The following is a 21,074-nucleotide window of genomic DNA, read 5'->3' as shown; positions in this document are numbered from 1 at the left end:
GCTGGGACTTCTGAGCTGACGAGAAGTAACATACTAAGGTATGTGCATTTACTCCCTCTAGTGGAGACTTTAGGCAAGACAGCATTTTTAGTTATGTAAGAAAAAAAGCATAGGTGGACTTTTTACCGTTCCTAGGCTTCTTCCCTTACCTTTTCCTCGCTGCAGGATACTGCTGTAACAGACAGATGCAAACTTCAGCCAGCAAGGCGGGCTGCGTTAACAAACCTTCAAGGATCGGGTCCCTATTACAGGGAGTCCACTGCCTTGGACCTGTATAGCACCCCTCAGGAAAACTTTAGGTAATATAGCATGACCAAAAAAGTCCTGGGGTCCAGCCCTACAAAGAGGCGTTACAGGCAAAACCTCGTTCTTCTGATGCGAGGCCCAGGTACCATCCACCTTAGTGGCACTTTAGATGGATCTGGTCTATGGAGGCTGTTTAAATCCAGCCTGGGAACCCTCCAGCTTGGAGCTCTTCAGAGCACATCTTCACTCGTGACCAACACCTTAGAGACTGCTGAAAAAACAGAGGTACTCCTGGAAGGAGGAGGGGTTATATAGAGAGGGAGTGAACTTCCTGCAGTGTGTATATCAGTGTCCATCACCTGAAGGTGCCTATATACCCATTAAGTTAATAACTATGGCTCTGTGTCCCACGATGTACGATAAAGAAATACTCAGCCCGTCTGCCACCAAAAACCATGCCATGTTCAAAGTCACTTCAATCGCCTTTCTTCCCCATTCTGATGTAGCAAGCCATCTTCACCATGTCTAGATGCCTCAATGCATTGAGGTGCTGCCGTGTGATTGGCTGATTAGCAATTTGTGTTAACGAGCCATTGTACAGGTGTACGGTACCTAATAAAGTGTCCGGTAAGCACTGCTGGTCTCAGGAGATCTGGTGATGTCAGTACTGTGATATCAGTACTGTGCTCCTCACTGTTCTCCTTGCTGGAGGCTCCGATATATGGAAGGAAAGCCCTGCCAAGATGGCCGCCCCCATACAATGACACAGTGTAGAAAAAGGCGTGGCAAGTAAAGGGGAAAGAAGACAGACAATACTGGGGATGGGTTCTTTGTGGACTTGGGATTATTTTCGGGTTTTTCAGTCCGGCTCACACAGCAGAGAATCACAAAGCAGAGAGATCATCACCCGCAGCAGTCATATGTACAGAAAACATAGGAGGAGAACACTGCACTCCGCTCTTATGGAATTCCTGGGATCCGGCATTGAATAGATCACCTTCTGTTTTTTGGTTCGGTGATTGGCCAGTAATTTAGTCCAATAACAGAACATTCTGCGGCCCACAAATTTTTATAAAACATAAAATCAGGAAATGTCAGAACTGAGCTGTGCGATCCGAGAATTCCATAAGAGGAGGAACACTCCGGAACCTTCCACCTACAAGCTGTACCTTCCATGACACCGGATCCTTGTAGGAAGATCCGTGTAAAATGACATCCTTCGGGGCAAATAGAAACAAAGATTCATTTTATTGAACATCGATCAGCTACATGCCATTGATAACCAATATGTATGACAGGAAGCAGAGAGGACCCCCCAAAGTGCACCGAGCCGGTCCAGGGGGTGTATGGCCGCTCTGCACATATATACTGTATAGAAACGTGTATATGAAGAAGCAATTATATAATGGAACTCTACCTTGTCCTTTAGGCAGAACGTCCCGTGGGATCCAGAAAACAAGAATCGGTTCTTGACTTTCAGTTTTCCGAGGTTGGCAACAATCAGGTTATTGGATTGGGAGCTTTCCGGGATGAGAAGCACTGGGGCCCCGGCCTCAATGTCCAGCCGGATCCGGGAGCATCGTTGTGCCTGGTCTCTGACCTAAACAAAGCAGATCAAATATGGAAGAATAGGACTACTACTCCCACTAGGCTCAGAACCCCATAAATATGCATTCCTCAGCCTCCCCCCAACCTACCGTTTGCCCCTGAATAGCTGCCCTTTGCCGGCCCAGGATATCCTGTAATTGGGTGAAGTGCTGGATGAAGGCCACCACCTCGGACTGGAAGCGCTGGGTGTGGACATACTGGACCGAGGCCATTCGCAGGTTTACACACATGTCATATTCTCTCTTTAACAAGGGGTCCGGGGGGCCGTACCTGGAGGGTGGAGGAGACAGCAAAAGACTCAGTGTACGGGGGAGGGGATAAGCTTTTTATAGGCATTTGTCATCCATGTGAATAATCATATCAATGTGCGTCTTACCCCCCTCCCCTCCTTGTACCCCCACTGCCCTAATTATACTCACATCACCAGAGACCCCCCCCCCCGCGCACCTATCGATACGCGGCAATAGTAAGAAAACTAGAAAAACAGACTTGCACCATTTCTGGTAGACCTGAACCCCAACGCAAACCTGAACCCCAACGCAAACCTGAACCCCATCGCAGACCTGAAGCCCAACCGCAGACCTGAAGCCCAACCGCAGACCTGAAGCCCAACCGCAGACCTGAAGCCCAACCGCAGACCTGAAGCCCAACCGCAGACCTGAAGCCCAACCGCAGACCTGAAGCCCAACGCAAACCTGAACCCCAACGCAAACCTGAACCCCAACGCAGACCTGAACCCCAACGCAGACCTGAAGCCCAACCGCAGACCTGAAGCCCAAACGCAAACCTGAACCCCAACGCAAACCTGAACCCCAACGCAAACCTGAACCCCAACGCAAACCTGAACCCCAACGCAGACCTGAACACCAACGCAGACCTGAACCCCAACGCAGACCTGAAGCCCAACCGCAGACCTGAAGCCCAACCGCAGACCTGAAGCCCAACCGCAGACCTGAAGCCCAACCGCAGACCTGAACCCAAACGCAGACCTGAAGCCCAACGCAAACCTGAACCCAAACGCAAACCTGAACCCAAACGCAAACCTGAACCCCAACGCAAACCTGAACCCCAACGCAAACCTGAACCCCAACGCAAACCTGAACCCCAACGCAGACCTGAACCCCAACGCAGACCTGAACCCCAACGCAGACCTGAACCCCAACGCAGGCCTGAACCCCAACGCAGACCTGAAGCCCAACCGCAGACCTGAAGCCCAACCGCAGACCTGAACCCAAACGCAGACCTGAAGCCCAACGCAGACCTAAACCCCAACGCAGACCTAAACCCCAACGCAAACCTGAACCCAAACGCAGACCTGAACCCCAACGCAGACCTGAACCCCAACGCAGACCTGAACCCCAACGCAGACCTGAACCCCAACGCAGACCTGAACCCCAACGCACACGTCTTGTGGTTTGCTGCATTTTGGGGTCCTTCATCACCTACTATATGTGTACTGGGGTTCTATATGACCCTGACATACTAGACACTTGTCCATACTAGACACTTGTCCATACTAGACACTTGTCCATACTAGACACTTGTCCATACTAGACACTTGTCCATACTAGACACTTGTCCATACTAGACACTTGTCCATACTAGACACTTGTCCATACTAGACACTTGTCCATACTAGACACTTGTCCTGGGATTACACCAGCATATACAGCGGGGAAAATAAGTACTTAACATGTCACCATTTTCCTAGTGCTTTGTGCACTGGGGGGCAGTCATCCCCAAACTGTGTCCATAAAGTTAGGAGCATGAAATTGTCCCAAATGTCTTGGTATGCTGACGCCTTAAGAGTTCCCAACCCCTGAAAACCTGAGAATGGAGTTCCGCCACGTTCCAGCTGAAAAACTGAGTGTGAGGGCCACATAACAAGGCCTGGAGGGCTGTATTCGGCCCACAGCCTTGTGTTTGACATATGTGAATGAATGAATGAATAAATGATTTGTATAGCGCTACATATGCAAACTAAAGCTCCTCGGGCGCCCTGACTGTTCACTGGAGTCACATGAATGGATGGTTGTGTGAATGTCGGCCTTTGTACAGTTTTGGGAAAGAACCGGTGTGCGGTCCCAGCCAATAGTAAGGTGCAGGGGGTGGGGGTGGGCATCAGAGCCAGTAACAAAGAAGCTGGTTGGCGTTTTCTCCGCGGGTTTCTATAGAGAATCAGATGCGCCGCCTGCTCTTTATATCAGGTCAGGATTTACATGAACACAACTTCTCATCTACTCTCCAATGTAGACGGGATTATCATTGCTATGAAAGTGTCTGCTCACACCTCATAATGGCGGCATCTATGTAATCATTCAGGAAGGATGCCGATTGCTGTACCGGAGACAGAGCTAACAGTAAGATGGAGAACAGATGTAGATATAGTGCTGACGGACATCCTACCCCATACAGCATACAAGCCGGCCGGTGAAGTAACACTTAAGCCCCCCCTCCCCCCCAGTATCTGTACACAATTATAAAGAACTGTCTGGGTACACTTACTTGAAAATGTGGAATATTAGAGCCTCATCCCCGCTTGTGGTGAAGCGCTCGGTGTACAGCTCACCATGGGTGGTCAGGTCACTCAGGGACAGGCTTCCGATACTCCCCTGTAACACCAGGTCCCCCTCTGCAGGGCATGAAAAGACAAAATCTACATAAAGAGGACCAATCACAGCAACACATGCAGCCCTACGGGAAGACGGAGAGGTGGACTTCCTGAGGGGGGGGTGATCGGTGAAGACCCTCTACATATACAGAGTCCACCATCTCTATGGACATACCTACAAGACTTCTCAAGTGTTCACAGAGGTCTCACCTAGGTGGGACAACAACACACAACTTCCATATATGTTAAGATGGGTTTTATTATGTTTTTTTATACGATGGTAAATACATTTGGATTTTTATCTCTCCCTCATCTTGGGTCCACTTGTGGCTGCCAATTTAATATTTATCTTTGGTTCTATTTATTTGCTTATATTTTGGATGTGGTGCCACATTCTCTAGTCATTCAGGAAAAGAGAAGAGACTCAAATTGTCTGATAAGCGAAGCTTCACTTCACACAAAGCTGTGTAGGAAAACATTCTTCTCCTACAAAGACACAGATTACTAGATTTACCAAGCTTAGTCTTCTCCTCCACGAAGGTAAAACTAGAGGCAAAACCTTTTTTTTTCTATTTTAGATGGAGTAAGGGGGGGGGGGGGGGGTATAACCCTTCTCAGTTAATGGTTTTGCCATCTGTGTTCAATTGGGGAGATTTTCCTTCACTTCCTGTCCCATAGTCAAAACAGGAAGTGAGAGGAAATCCCTCCAAAGTGAGGGGATCGCTGTGCGCTCCAGTTTTAGTAACTCTCCTCCTCCATTGTATGACATGTCTATAGGTCATGTGTGGGACATGAATCCCGTTCTCTCTACTCCTCTGTCCTAAACTCACCGATATTTTCCACGTGGGCAGTCAGTTTGGATACACTCGCTTTCGCCAATTCACCGGCGGTCTTCTTTAACACCAACGATAAAGAGTGAACCTTTCAATGCAAAAGAGAATGAAGTCACAGAGTGGTCACCGGAGTCCACATCAGTGTCTGCTCACCCTACCGAGGGACAGAGGACCTAACCTGACCAACCAACACACACACACACACACACACACACACACACGGTCCACATCAGTGTCTGCTCACCCTACCGAGGGACAGAGGACCTAACCTGACCAACACACACACACAGACACACCACAGGGTCCACATCAGTGTCTGCTCACCCTACCGAGGGACAGAGGACCTAACCTGACCAACCAACACACACACACACACACACGGTCCACATCAGTGTCTGCTCACCCTACCGAGGGACAGAGGACCTAACCTGACCAACACACACACACAGACACACCACAGGGTCCACATCAGTGTCTGCTCACCCTACCGAGGGACAGAGGACCTAACCTGACCAACCAACACACACACACACACACACGGTCCACATCAGTGTCTGCTCACCCTACCGAGGGACAGAGGACCTAACCTGACCAACACACACACACACACACACACACACAGGAGACCACATCAGTGTCTGCTCACCCTACCGAGGGACAGAGGACCTAACCTGACCAACCAACACACACACACACACACACACACAGGGTCCACATCAGTGTCTGCTCACCCTACTGAGGGACAGAGGACCTAAACTGACCAACCAACACACACAAAAGGGTCCACATCAGTGTCTGCAAACCCTACTGAGGGACAGAAGACCTAACCTGACCAACCAACACACACACACACACACACACACACACAGGAGACCACATCAGTGTCTGCTCACCCTACCGAGGGACAGAGGACCTAACCTGACCAACCAACACACACACACACACACACACACAGGAGACCACATCAGTGTCTGCTCACCCTATCGAGGGACAGAGGACCTAACCTGACCAACCAACACACACACACACACACACACACACACACACACACACACACGGTCCACATCAGTGTCTGCTCACCCTACCGAGGGACAGAGGACCTAACCTGACCAACACACACACACACACACACAGGAGACCACATCAGTGTCTGCTCACCCTACCGAGGGACAGAGGACCTAACCTGACCAACCAACACACACACACACACACACACACACAGGGTCCACATCAGTGTCTGCTCACCCTACTGAGGGACAGAGGACCTAAACTGACCAACCAACACACACAAAAGGGTCCACATCAGTGTCTGCAAACCCTACTGAGGGACAGAAGACCTAAAAACACACACAGGGTCCTCTGTAGGATGAGCAGACACTGATGTGGACCGTGTGTGTGTGTGTGTGTGTGTGCGCGTGTGTGCGTGTGTGCGTGTGTGTGTGCGCGCGCGCGCGTTGGTCGGATTAGGTCCTCTGTCCCTCAGTAGGGTGAGCAGACACTGATGTGGACCCTGTGTGTGTGTGTGTGTGTGTCCCTCGGTAGGGTGAGCAGATACTGATGTGGACCGTGTCTGTGTGTGTGTGTGTCTGTGTGTGTGTGTGTGTGTTGGTCGGATTAGGTCCTCTGTCCCTCAGTAGGGTGAGCAGACACTGATGTGGACCCTGTGTGTGTGTGTGTGTGTGTGTGTGTGTGTGTCCCTCGATAGGGTGAGCAGACACTGATGTGGACCGTGTGTGTGTGTGTGTGTGTGTGTGTGTGTGTGTGTGTGTGTGTGTGTGTTGGTCAGTTTAGGTCCTCTGTCCCTCAGTAGGGTGAGCAGACACGGATGTAGACCGTGTGTGTGTGTGTGTGTGTGTGTGTGTGTGTGTGTGTGTGTGTGTGTGTGTGTTGGTCAGTTTAGGTCCTCTGTCCCTCAGTAGGGTGAGCAGACACGGATGTAGACCCCGTGTGTGTGTGTGTCTGTGTGTTGGTCAGTTTAGGTCCTCTGTCCCTCAGTAGGGTGAGCAGACACGGATGTAGACCCCGTGTGTGTGTGTGTGTGTGTGTGTGTGTGTGTGTGTGTGTGTGTGTGTCTGTGTGTGTCTGTGTGTGTGTGTGTCTGTATTGGTCAGTTTAGGTCCTCTGTCCCTCGGTAGGGTGAGCAGACACGGATGTGGACCCTGTGTGTGTGTGAAGTAGAAAAGCGATGGAACGCTTGGCTCCCTATGGAGGACTTCCAGTATGTTCCTCCGGGGTTTACTATTACCTTCAGATCCATTTTGGTATTAGTTTGTTCTTGGACAGGAGTGCCAACGCTGGAGGTCATTTCTGATCTCATGGCCTGTCGGCTGTCCAATGTCTCGGGCTTCATGGCATGATTGTCAGCTGTTGACCCGATTCCAAAAAAGTCTAAAATGACGACCCAGGTCTGCAGTGTAATTAACACATCAAGGCAGTTGAAATCCACATTCACACTGCGATTAACGCGTTTGTACTTTGAGGAGAATTCAGGGTGTTTTTTGTCCACCAAGAGCACATTAATGTGGACCAAGGAGTCATCAAAGTCGTCCTTCAGGCAGGATGGCTTGGACCTCTCTGATGTCGGAGAAGGTGGGGGAGTTAATGGGTACTCCGAATCAACATCTTCCCTCTGCTTCTTGCGGGAAGTGCTGGTTGGTCTTTGATATAACTGGAAGACGTTTGGTGCTTCTTCCATATGAGAAGGAAGAGACCGCGGCATGTCCGGATATTCCACATGAGACACCAATGGGCACGACTGTGACAAATATTCCTTGTGGGCCAAACTTGATGTTTTTGGAGCTCCCCGTGACACCATCAGATTCTTGTACTTTGAGTCAGGATTCTTTTCCAGTAAGTCTTCCATCAGAAGGGAACGTAAGGCTATCTGTATGGCCAGGGTGTGGGGGTGCTCTTTATTAAATTCAATGTCAAAGTCTTGAAATCTCAGACTGACGAGACCTTGAGAACCGAGTGTGAGATCGCCGCTCAGTTGGATCTGGAGCTCCGAGATGCTGAAATTGGCCTGAATCTGAGTAAAGGGCTTGACCTCCTGAGTAGACACGGATTGGCTGGCTATGGAGCGAAGGTAAGGAGCTTTGAACAAATGGGTCTCTTTCTGCTCAATGAAAACCTCAGCAGCTTTAGGAGCGGATTTATCAGGGGTGGTGGGACCTGAGGTGCTGGTGGAGGATGGAGGCATCTTATTCACATCTCCACTGTAGACCAAGTTGTCCAGAGTCTGCAGGACTTGTTCATACACGTGCTTTGCCAGAACCACCTGCAGGGAGCGAAAACAAGATCATTTATATTATATTTATATATATATTTATATTATTACTATAACACCTACAGAACATGTAACACTCAATGCAAAAGCCTGTCAGGAACCATGAATCAGACAGAAATGCAATAAAAAAAAAAATCACACCTTTAAATATAATGATAAAAAAATGGTACAGATCAGTAAACGTAGTCAAAACATAAGGCCAGGGATCGGTAACGAAAGCAGGTAGTCAGACAGGCCAGTAATCAGGAAACCTGAGATCAGCACAGTCAGAGGCAGAAGAACAGGATCAGGAACCAGAAGGGATGTCAGCCGGGCAAAGTCTTTCACAGACATTCTCTAGATATGTTGACCAGGGAAAGGCAGGAAAGGAATGAACAAGGCAGTTTAAATAGCCAGAAGGGACTGGTTGTAGGCGGGACTGACGAGCAGATAAGGATAACCAGGTGAGCCATTGAGGGGATGAATGATTGCTGGTAATTATCCGGCAGCTGAGCAGCCTGAGCACAGAGAAAGGAGCTGCTAAGAGCCCAGCCCTGACAAAGCAGTACTGAAAATTCCAGCTGTCCTGGAGAAACAGAGATTAAAGAGGACTCTCCCCTCCCCCTAAACGAGCCCACTCACCTACGTCTACACTGATTTCCTGTCTTGTGGACCCCTTTTCCAGGCTGCCTCCTTGCAGCCGGTGCCCCTGCTCCCACGGCACCATTCTGAATGACGTCGTCCTACCGGAGCTCTCATTGGATCCAGCACTGTGGAAGCCTGCAGCTCTTCTCTCCTGTCACTTCCAGGTCTCCCTGGCTTTGCCGGGACATCAAGAACCATTGGCTCCCAGTGCTGTCAATCAAAGCTAGTGACGAGGGAGCAGGGGGCGGGGCCAAGTCACACTGTCTGTGTCAAAAAAAACAGAGCAGGGAGGCTCAAGAGCAAGCACACGCATGCACACACACACACGCACACACACACGCACACACACACACACACACACACACACACACACACACACGTCTTCCCATGGGGGCACAGGACAGAGAGGAGGTTTGCGGCCGCTCTGGGCAATTCTACTGGACAGTGCAAATAAGTATAGACACGTTTGGTATTTTTTCTTTTTTTTTTTTTAAATCTTCCTTTATTATTATTATTCAGGATTTATATAGCACCAACAGTTTCCGCAGCACTTTACAACTTGGGGGTAGACAGTACAAATACAATACACTTTGAAACAGGAGAGATACAAGAGGTAATAACTGTGGGGGATGGGCCGATGGAGAAGATAAATGTAGAGTTGTTAGGTGGGGGGCAGACAGGCTTCTCTGAAGAGATGAGTTTTCAGGGATTGCTCAAAGTGGATAAAGTAGGAGATAGTCAGACAGATTGGGGTAGAGCATTCCAGAGGATGGGAGAGGCTCTGGAGAAGTCCTGAACGTGAGCATGGGATGAGGCGACGAGGGAGTTCGAGAGCAGGAGGAGGTCTTGGGAGGAGCAAAGAGGACAATTAGGTTGGTATTTAGAGACCAGGTTAGTGATGTAGCTGGGGGCTGAGTTGTGGAAGGCTTTGTAAGTTATATTTAGTATCTTGAATTTAATTCGGTGACTGAGTGGCAGCCAATGGAGGGATTGGCAGAGGGGTATAGCAGACGCTGAGCGGTTTGTGAGGTGGAGGAGCCTGGCAGCAGCATTCATGATGGACTGAAGTGGGGAGGAGCCTATTTATAGGTGAGCCAATGAGGAGAGAGTTGTAGTAGTCGAGGGGAGAGATGACCAGGGAGTGGATTAGAAGCTTGGTGGGGACATTGGTTAGGAAGGGGCGTATATTGGAGATGTACTGGAGGTTGAGGCGGCACATTTTGGATATGGATAGGATGTGGGGCTGAAAGGTTAGTTCAGAGTCCAGGATTACACCGAGGACCTCGGCGTGGGGGGGGGACAAGGTGACAGCTGAGCTGTTGATATTGACAGAGAAATCAGGGGAAGCGCCACCTGAGGGAGGAAATATCAGGAGCTCGGTTTTGGATAGGTTGAGTTTGAGGAAGGGATGCGATATCCAGGCTGATATGTTTTCTAGTAAGTTGGTGATGGGTGAGAGCTGGGGGGGGGTGGAGAGATAGAGAAAGGGAGGAGGTGTAGATTGATAAAAAGAGAGGTCCAAGAACAGAACCTTGGGAGACCCCAGGAGCGGTGGGATACATGGATGAGACCCAGCGAAGAGTACAGTCACGAAGACCAAAGGAGTGGAGTTTATTGAGGAGGAAGAGGTGGTCCACTGTGACAAAGGCAGCAGAGAGATCCAGGAGAAGTAGTACAGAATAGTGTCCATTGGTTTTAGCCATTAGTAGGTCATTTGAGAGTTTAAGGAGAGCAGTTTTCATGGAGTGTTGAGGGCGAAATCCGGACTGAAGGGGATCAAGAAGTTTGTTCGTGGTCAGGTGATCACTCAGTCGGTTGTAGACCAGTCTTTCAAGAAGTTTGGAGGAGAACATGAGTAAGGAGATGGGACGTAGGTTGTTAAGATTGGTGGGGTCCAGTGACGGCTTTTTAAGTATGGGGGTGATTAGCGCATGTTTTAGAGAGATTGGGAAGATGCCACAAGAGAAGGAGAGGTTAAAAATGTGAGTTAGAGAGTATAGAATCAAGTCAGAGGATGAGAGTAGCATTTGCGAGGGAGGAGGATCCAGGGGGCAGGTGGTTAGATGAGCATTAGATAGCAACCTCATTAATACTATCAGGGTTGAATGAGGGAAGTAATGATCGTATCTGTGGGCATGGGGTGTTGCGTGGGGGAGGTTTTTGCACGTTGGAGATCTCCTCGTGAATTGTATCAATCTTAATTTTGAAGTGATTGGCGATCTCTGGGGCAGTGAGCGAGTTGGTGGGTGGAGGACGGAGTAGAGTGTTGAGGGTAGAGAAGAGTTGACGTGGACGGGATGAGAAGGTGTTAATGAGTGTGATAAAGTCGGTCTGTTTGGCAGTGTGGAGGCAGGAATAGTATTTTAGGAGGGCAGATATATATTGTGTGAAGTCTTCCTGGAACTTAGTCTTATGCCACAGATGCGCAAGAGCGCGGCTCCGTTTTCTGAGACGTCTGGTGTCATCTGTTTGCCAGGGTTATAGCAGTCGGGGTCTGATTCTACGTGTAGTGAGGGGGGGCGAGCTTGTCTAGGGAGGAAGACAGTGAGCTGTTGTAGATGGAAGTGGCTTGGTTGGGGCAGGACAGGGGTGAGATTTTGTAATAGAGGTGATCAGTAGTAGAGAAGAGAAGGGTTGAGGTGGTGAAGGTTTCTACATGTAACTGTTAGGTGGTTGGAGGGAGAGGAGGTGGAAGGCCGGGAGAGAGCAAAACTAATAAAGGTGGTGATCCGAGAGTGGGAGAGGATTGTTGGAGAGGTTGCACGGAGTGCACAGATAGGAGAAGACAAGGTCCCGGGTCTTGCCGTTGGAGTGAGTAGGAGTCTGTATCCATTGCTTCAGGGCAATCGATGAGGTTAGACTGAGAAGTTTAGAAGTAATAGTAGTGTTAATGTTAACAGGGATGTTGAAGTCACCGAGAATAATTGTGGGGATTTCAGGAGAGAGAAAGTAGGGTAGCCAAGCAGAGAAGTCATCAGTGAAGGCTGATACTGGTCCAGGGGGCCGGTAGATTATAACAATTCTTAGAGAAATGGGAGAGAATAGACGAATGCAATGTACCTCAAAAGAGGAGACGGTACGAGAGGGAGGTGGGTGAAGAACCTGATGGGTGCTGCATGGGGCTAGAAGGATTCCCACTCCACCTCCCTTCCATCCACTTGGTGTGGGGGAGCGAGTCCAGAGAAGGCCACCATGGGAGAGGGAAGCAGGAGAAGTCGTATCTCATGAAGCCAGGTCTCAGTAATGGCAACTAGTTTATCACAAATTCCTTTAAAGAGGTCATGGAAGGCGGCGAGTTTGTTACAGGAAGAGCGTGCATGCCAAAGGACACAGGAAAAGGGGGGCTGGTTATGGAAAGAAGAAGAATAGACACCAAGTTCTGTGGGTAGCGGCTGATGCCAGAGGGTGTAGGGGGATGGGTAGTGTTGGGCAAAGACAGATGATGGAGGCTCAGGGTTTGGGGATATGTCACCAGAGGTTAGGAGAAGCAGGAATTTATGCCATGCCTTCAGGGCTATACAAAGACATTACAGAAGAAAATGTGCACAGGAGCCTGAACACAATGTCATTCAGAGAATACAGCAATCAGCTGAAGGGATTCTAAACAAAGACAATGAAATAAACATGGCGTTGGTATCCTGGTCACAGTCTATTGGCTGCCCTTTATGTGATGAAAACCCCCCAAATATCAACCAACAGGTTTGGGGAGCATATATTACACGGGCTGGCCCATGATACAAGAGGATACCTTAGCATGGGGAGATGTGGACATAGATGAACGGAGAATCCTTCACTGTGCCGTGTGTCCTGATGGTGGATAAGACTCCCCGGATTGTTCTCTCCTATGGCGTCTTCTCCTGGGGATTCTATGGCAATGGAACACCTTTAATCATTCCATCAATTTCTCCACAGATCCTGATGAAGAGGATCAACTGACCCATGAGGCTCCTTGAACGTGATTGGGCCCCATCATTGCAATCAGCAGGAAAGACTGAAATGGGAGCCTATTGATACAGTGAACGCTCTGATAGGTGGATATCCAGGACAATACAAGAAGGTGTATTATGGAAATTACTAGGACTCTTCTAGAATGTACTAAGGCTTCAAACAGGCTTTCCAGGAGAATGTTCTAAGCACGGCTTTATAACATGTATGATTGTTCCAATACAATGAAAGATTTGCTATACTATATAATGTGTATGTGTAATAGACCTATGGAGTACCTGGAAAGTCCAAGCAGGTCCGCAAGCTTTATATAAATGCAATTATGAAAAGGGGGGGGGGGGGCACAATGACTCGCTGACTCGGGACCCCAGACTAAAAACGTTTTTTCTTGCAGGGCTTTTTTCTCAGCAAATAGGTCCAGGAGCTCAAACCTGACTGGTGAGGTCCAATCACAAACACATCTCCAGCAATGAAGAATATAATGGTGAGGTCCAATCATGAACATATTTCCAGCAACGAAGAATGTGAAGATCAGGTCCAATCATGAACACATCTCCAGCAAAGAATAATAAGTAGGTCAGGTCTAATCATGAAACCATCTCCAGCAATGAAGAACATGAAGGTCATGTCCAATCATGAAACCATCTCCAGCAATGAAGAACATGAAGGTCATGTCCAATCATGAAACCATCTCCAGCAATGAAGAACATGAAGGTCATGTCCAATCATGAAACCATCTCCAGCAATGAAGAATATGAAGGTCATGTCCAATCATGAAACCATCTCCAGCAATGAAGAACATGAAGATCAGGTCCAATCATAAACACATCTAAAGCAATGAAGAATATGAAGGTCAGGTCCAATCATGAACCCATCCCCAGCAATGAAGAATATGAAGGTCATGTCCAATCATGAAACCATCTCCAGCAATGAAGAACATGAAGATCAGGTCCAATCATAAACACATCTAAAGCAATGAAGAATATGAAGGTCAGGTCCAATCATGAACCCATCCCCAGCAATGAAGAATATGAAGGTCAGGTCCAATCATGAACCCATCCCCAGCAATGAAGAATATGAAGGTCAGGTCCAATCATGAACCCGTCCCCAGCAATGAAGAATATGAAGATCAGGTCCAATCATGAACCCATCCCCAGCAATGAAGAATATGAAGGTCAGGTCCAATCATGAACCCATCCCCAGCAATGAAGAATATGAAGGTCAGGTCCAATCATGAACCCGTCCCCAGCAATGAAGAATATGAAGATCAGGTCCAATCATGAACCCATCCCCAGCAATGAAGAATATGAAGGTCAGGTCCAATCATGAACACATCTCCAGCAATGAAGAACATGAAGATCAGGTCCAATCATAAACACATCTAAAGCAATGAAGAATATGAAGATCAGGTCCAGTCATGAAACCATCCCCAGCAATGAAGAATATGAAGGTCAGGTCCAATCATGAACCCATCCCCAGCAGTAGTTGTAACTCTTAGCAATCCACTGAGGGCACCTTCCTCTCCCACCCACACAACCCCAATAATAACAGACTTACCTGAACATTATTGACCAGATTTCCCTGAATCTTTAAGATGCTCTCCACCGCTAAAGGGTCTTCATTGAATGGAAAGGTCACCTGGCAGTCTCTTTCTATATTAAACTTCTCCATTTTGAACTGTATGGTCGTGTTGTGTAATATATGGAAAGCTGGAGAATAAAATACGATATTTTACAATTGCGGGTCATAAATGTGAAAACCACAACAAAGCTCACAAAAGTATCCAGGAATATCGAACAACCCTCTAAATAGAGCTCCCTTGAATAAACCCAAACAAAGAGCTTCTCCTATCTGCTCTCTTTTAGTCTGTTACATATCAACTTGAAGTGTCTGGTTAGATCTGATCAATAATAGTAGCATATCGATTGTGTCAGAAAATCAGAGCTGACCTGTGTTCTCTACATGTCTCCTGCGTTATCTCAAGGAGAGTAATTAGCCCTCCAAGTTCTTAGAATGGGACTAGAGAATGAATAGCCCTTATGTGTTAGAGATGGGATAGTAGGTGGGACTGAACAATTTGGCAAAAGATAACTGGGCAGGGCTGACACCACTCAGTCTGTGTTGTGTTGCTCACAGCAGGACTCAGGAGCAGAGTGCATTTTGGACAGATTATCGGGTATTCTTCTGTACTCAGAGAACCTTCGCAGAGATAAAATACGGTGAAAGGAGCATGTAATGCACAGATGTATTGTATGTGTATTTATTTTCTGCTGACTTGCTTCCCGATGGAGAACAGACCAGTCTTCTTTGCTTACCCCCCCAACGGATGTAAAACCATGAAAGTGTAACAAAGCAAAACTTTCTGTAGCGGCGGCTCCTGAAGAGCACACGCTATGCGTTTTTCAAAGTTTGCTTTGGGTACAATTGGCTAAATTTAGACTTCAGCATCAGTCTGACTGGACTGTGAGATGTTCAGCCTGGCCACAGGGGGCGCTGTCTCTTCTGGCAGGCATGGAACTATGGTCTGGTTAGGTGCTTAAAGAGGAACTACACCTTTTAAAAAAATATTAAAAGCCAGCAGCTACAAATATTGCAGCTGCTGACTTTTAATAAATAGACACTTACCTGTCCCGGGGTCCAGCGATGTCGGCGGCAGATGACAAGCAATCGCTCGTCTCTCTGCTGCCCCTCCGCCATCTTCTGTCAGGGAATCGGGAAGTGAAGCATTGCGGCTTCACTGCCCGGTTCCCTACTGCGCATGCGCGAGTCGCGCTGCGCGTCTCTACTGGTCCCCGCTGTGTCCTGGGAAATGTGTGGGGGGGCATCTGCAGCGGTCTTGTCCCGGAAGTGGGTGCAGATACCTGGATTATCCAGGTAACTGCACCCCCCTCCCCCCTGAAAGGTGCCGATTGTGGCACCAGAGGGGGGGGGGAATCAGATGAGCGGAATTTCCACTTCATGGTGGAGGTCCGCTTTAAGTTACTCTCTCTCTCTCAGAGCCTGCCCAGTGGGAGTGGCGCTCTCGCTGTGCTTTCTGGGAGAGGGTATTTAAGATGTGGATGTCACGTGGTTCGGGGTTCCGGTCCAGAATGATGTGCCGACTTCATGGTCCTGGTCCTCCTGATCAGCCCCCAGGAAGGCAATGGCCTGGGGTGCAGATCCACTCGATCTTGTAGTCTTGGGGCTGGCTAGCCCCGAGAAACTAAAGGAGGATTCTGAGGTGGTTGGGTGCCGTCTCCGATTGGGGAAAGACCCAGTGACTTCAAGCATTCCAGGGGAGGACTCTTCAGAAGAACACCACGTGCGGGTTGGTTTTCTTAGCAAGAGCCTGGAAGGGCTGAAGTACCCGAGAGAATCTGGTCTTGTGGATATTGCCAAACTGGCTGAGAGATCCGGATATCCTACAAGTGTTCTACAGATTAGTTTCCCTACATGTTCTACAACAACGTCTGTGGCAGAGACTTGTTCCTGAGGAAGCACCTTGTTGGCTGCGAGACCTGGTGAGAGACGGACTGTCCAACCTGAGTGATCATCCAGCTGTGATTGGCTGTTCTCTGGATGCAGTCATAGTAAGAAAGTTCTTCATTATTGACTTTGACACAAAGAGGACCTGAACTTCCTTCCTAACCCTCTGATCCCAATTCATGAGAATGTTTCATTGTCTATGTTTTGCAAATAAAATCCATTCAAGTGGATCTGTTGTTGGTCTCTCGAGTTACTGGGCCATCTACCACGGGACACCCCTAGACGCACAACGAGGAGAACAGAAGGTAACAGTAAGCCCAAATCTAACCAGCAGCTCCTTCGGGGGTAGTGCTACACTTCCAAGCTCAGCAATTTCTCAGAAAGGATGCCGATTGCGCTGTCTGACAGACAGCAGATCTGCATTCTAGTTGCCACTACTCTTTATACAAAGCCATGAAATGAAGATATGAAATATAATAAAACTCACCTTGATTCTTCTGCAAAGACTCGAAGAAATCATGGCGAGTGAAATGCGCCTCCTCCTGGCTGCCGACACTGGCTGAGCCGGACATGGACCGCGAGGATTCCGATTCTGAACGCCGGTATTCTTTATGAGAGAGAACATTGCTGTTCAAGGAGTAGAGCTTTATATCTCTGATCTCAACGTGTAATCGGTCACTGCTCGAGTGATCCTCATCCGACACAAAGTTCTGAATAGATATCTGCCCGAGGTGTCCAACAAGAAGTTCTGTGCTACCGGGAGTGCGGGGGATGGACACAACCGGAGAATCTATATTAATGTTCAAAATGAGTTTCACTGTATCCATCTTGGCACTGACGGGGCTGAACCCATCATATTCATCTGCTTCATACTGTACAGAGTCCCGGTGTTTGCGGGGAGTTTCGAAGAGCGACACCATCTCACTGTACTCGGCGGTTTTGGTGGCCAGCACAGAGGAGACTTTTGAGGCTGCAGTCTTTAGCATGTTCCGGAAATTGTCTTCCAGCTCATCCATCGATAGGGTCAGCTCTTTCAAAAACTTGGCTGAATGATTATAATGCAAAGACGCCATTTTAAGATTAAGTGCAAATTCTTCTTTGGACTTTTCAAGAAAAGTAAAACTCAGCGCCTCCATCGGAATATGTTGGGAGTCTCGTTTAACAAACATGGCCTCCAGGGTCTCGGCATCACATCCTTGGCCTTCATAGGCAGCTGTGTTGCCAATGCTGATCACATATTGGTTTTTTGAGGAATCCTGGGCGAGATCTATAAGTTGGAGACAGCCGAGAGAGCCATTGACATCAAATCTAGTCCCTAGAGCGACGTTCACCCTCGTACCACCAATGCTGGCCGTGGCGATCTTCTTTCCACTACTTCTTCCATCCGGGGTATTAATGGTCCTGAAGAGCAGGATGTTTAACCTGTGAATGTCAATTGCCACCCGAGTGTTCTGTTCGTACGTTGACTGAAAAAATTCTTGCTCTGTAAAGTTGCTTTCAAAACTGTCCTTCAAAGGTTGAGGACTAGCCTCCTCATTCTCTCTTGGAAAAGATTTCTGAAGAAAACCAACAAGCGCAACCATTGTTTCCGGATTAAGGATGATGTCCAAATTGTTGACCTGGACAGTCATGACCTGCAAGGAGCTGTCCAAGTTCATTGAAGGACATTCGGAGCTGACAAACTGGTATTCGAGTCTGATGAGAGATTCCTGATCTTTTAGGCTCATGTTTTCGAAGGAAGTACATTTGTTTTTAAATGTGAATGGACCAGATGGTGAAAGGTCATCGTCAGATACCGGGGACTGGGCTCTGCTCTCACGAAGACTCCCGGTTGGCGCGTCAAGGCAAAGATTCTTGTGGGAAGCCATCAGAAGATCAAAGTCAGGACCGTAAGTTTGCATGGTGTCCACCATAAGTAGACCGTGAACAGTCAGGGCCACGTCTATATCATACGGTCTTTTTACAAGATTGGCATTACAGCCAAACACCTTCAGAAGGGAAATGTACCGCCCACAGCTTTCCACACCAAGCTGCATATAGTTGATTTTAAATTCGGCCAGCAGAAGCTTAGACTCTACAAGAACCTCGCGGGTGTGCTGCTCCAAGGTGATAATGCTTTGGGTCAGATTCATCACAGAATCCTTCATCCTTCCATTGCCTTCCGTATCGAGGAATATTTTCTCTTTCCTAAGAAGCATATTATCAGACGTCTTGGTGTCAGAGTTTGCCAAGCTGGTAAAACACTTCTTCAAAGCAAAGATCTTATCTTCATTGATATGAATTTTTAGATCTGGTAGTGTGCCGGAAAGTATTGCCCCGGGATACTGAGGATCGGACGTGTAAATCAATCGACGTTCCAGCTGTAGGTGGACATTGAACTTCTCTACAACGTGAGTCGGGCCGACTTCATTGTCCTGGAGATGCTTCCAGTTGTCCTTCACATGTCCAACCATGATCTGCAAATCTTTGCAGGACAGCGAGTATTTCTCATACATTTTATCGCTCAGCAGGTAGGCCTCCAGCTGCTCCTCGCTCAGCTCCGTCCCGCTGTAGCTGGCGGTGTCAGACCCCGCTTTGCCCTCCGCTTCGGGGGGAGGGCTGCTTGTTGGGGTTGCAAGAGGAGTTTTGTATTCTTCATCACTTAAATCATTTATTTCTGCAGATAATTGATCTGTGGCCTTCTGTTTACCTTGATCTGCTGAGAAAAGAAAAATGAGGAATAAGATGAAGTATTCTCCATAGTTAAAGCCCAACTCCGGGCAAAAAAAAAAAAAAAAAGAAAATTGCAGGCACAGCGCCACTGCACGGGTCAACTGCACATTTTATCCAGGGGCAAGGAGAAGGTTTATACTCACCCGATCCCCCACCCCCCTGCAAACTGCGCTCCCCCATGACCCAGCAGTGGATTGTTCCGGACATCTCCATGTACAAAGCGGGTCTATGGGCATGATGATGTCAGGAGCAGCCCACCGCAAAAGATCACGGGGGAGGGGTCGGTGGGGGTAGGATAAGGTAACTATGGGGCTTCTTTACTAAAGTTAGAGAAGGCAAAATCAGTCACACTTCTGCAGAGAAACCAATCAGCTTCCAGGTTTTATTGGCAAAGAATTGAAGAAGCTGAGGTTAGAAGCCGATTGGTTCCTCTGCAGAAGTGCGACTCATTTTTCATTCTCCAGCTTTAGTAAATAAACTCCAATATATATCTCTGTTCTCCGATTTCCCGGACAAAAAAAGAGCAGTTGCCCCCATGCACTGTGGGCACAGCATTACAGGGGGGGGGGGGGGAAACTTGCTTTGCCAAGATTTGGGCTTTAAAAACACCTTTAACCACTTCCTGTCTAGCCCAATTTTTTAATTTATCACACATTAAAAATCTGCTTTTTGTTTGCTAGAAAATGACCCAAAAACGTGATCTGTTACCTGAAAGCGAAGGCCATGGAGAATAAAATGGTGGGAGTTGTGAAACCTTCTGTGTTTTCACAGTCCTTTACAAATGCAAATTTTCCCTGATATAAGACCCAATTTTTGGGTAAAATATTGAAGATGATGTCGTGTCGAGTAAATCGATACCAAACATGAGATTTAAAATTGTCCCCATTTCACAGTCAAAGTTTTGGTTCTTTTTTCGTGTCCACAGGTTTCTATGTTTCTATGCCCTTTGCTGTTTTGATATTTTGTTTTTTTCCTTGTAAACATTTCTGCATAGTCTCCCGTCTTATTCTGTGCCTACTTACATGTCTTATGTACCGATTTTCAATACGTTCATGAGATTTATTCAAATCGGTTTTTTCATTCTTTAGTATTAAAAAAAAAGAGTCACACCAGCCATCTCCTGAAGAAACTCTACCGAGTGAAACATGTCGAGAGCGGTTGTGCTTTGTTTGTATACGCTTCACTAATTCAATGTACTTTATTATATGGATGTACTTTTTTCTCACGTTTTATCTCTTTATTAAATAAAACAATTGAAATTTTAAATGTTACCCAATGAGTTTTGATCCCTACACTCAACACCGCTAAAGTCCCTGAGGTTTGTTACCTCTTTGCCCCTTCTCTTTAAAAAAAAAAAAAAAAAAGACGTAGATAAAATCAGTTGGCGCGTTTCAACCTACAAGGCGACGCCCAGCACACCGGAGCGTACAGAGCGCCGCCCAGCACACCGAAGCATACCGAGCGCCGCCCAGCACACCGGAGCCTACCGAGCGACGCCCAGCACACCGGAGCCTACCGAGCGACGCCCAGCACACCGGAGCCTACCGAGCGACGCCCAGCACACCGGAGCCTACCGAGCGACGCCCAGCACACCGGAGCCTACCGAGCGACGCCCAGCACACCGGAGCCTACCGAGCGACGCCCAGCACACCGGAGCCTACCGAGCGACGCCCAGCACACCGGAGCCCACCGAGCGACGCCCAGCACACCGGAGCCCACAGAGCGACGCCCAGCACACCGGAGC

At 48.2% G+C, this 21,074-nt stretch overlaps 1 protein-coding gene across 1 annotated transcript in view; it reads right to left on the bottom strand.

The window, feature by feature from the left end:
• VPS13D (vacuolar protein sorting 13 homolog D) overlaps positions 1-21,074 on the bottom strand; it is a gene marked incomplete in the record, with an annotated part of 334,001 nt that overhangs the window by 270,862 nt on the left and 42,065 nt on the right. Inside the window, 7 exon segments of the mRNA XM_077455954.1 lie at positions 1,516-1,846; positions 1,944-2,124; positions 4,360-4,486; positions 5,296-5,386; positions 7,544-8,575; positions 14,711-14,862; positions 17,106-19,313. Coding sequence (XP_077312080.1) covers positions 1,516-1,846; positions 1,944-2,124; positions 4,360-4,486; positions 5,296-5,386; positions 7,544-8,575; positions 14,711-14,862; positions 17,106-19,313 — 4,122 coding nt within the window.

The sequence above is a fragment of the Lithobates pipiens genome, unplaced genomic scaffold (assembly GCF_037356315.1).
Source record: "Lithobates pipiens isolate NorthernLeopardFrog02 unplaced genomic scaffold, aLitPip1_a1.2 Scaffold_27, whole genome shotgun sequence".
Lineage (NCBI taxonomy): Eukaryota > Metazoa > Chordata > Amphibia > Anura > Ranidae > Lithobates > Lithobates pipiens.
The sequence above is the reverse complement of the archived record's forward strand: the minus strand, read 5'-3'. Positions and strand labels throughout refer to the sequence as shown.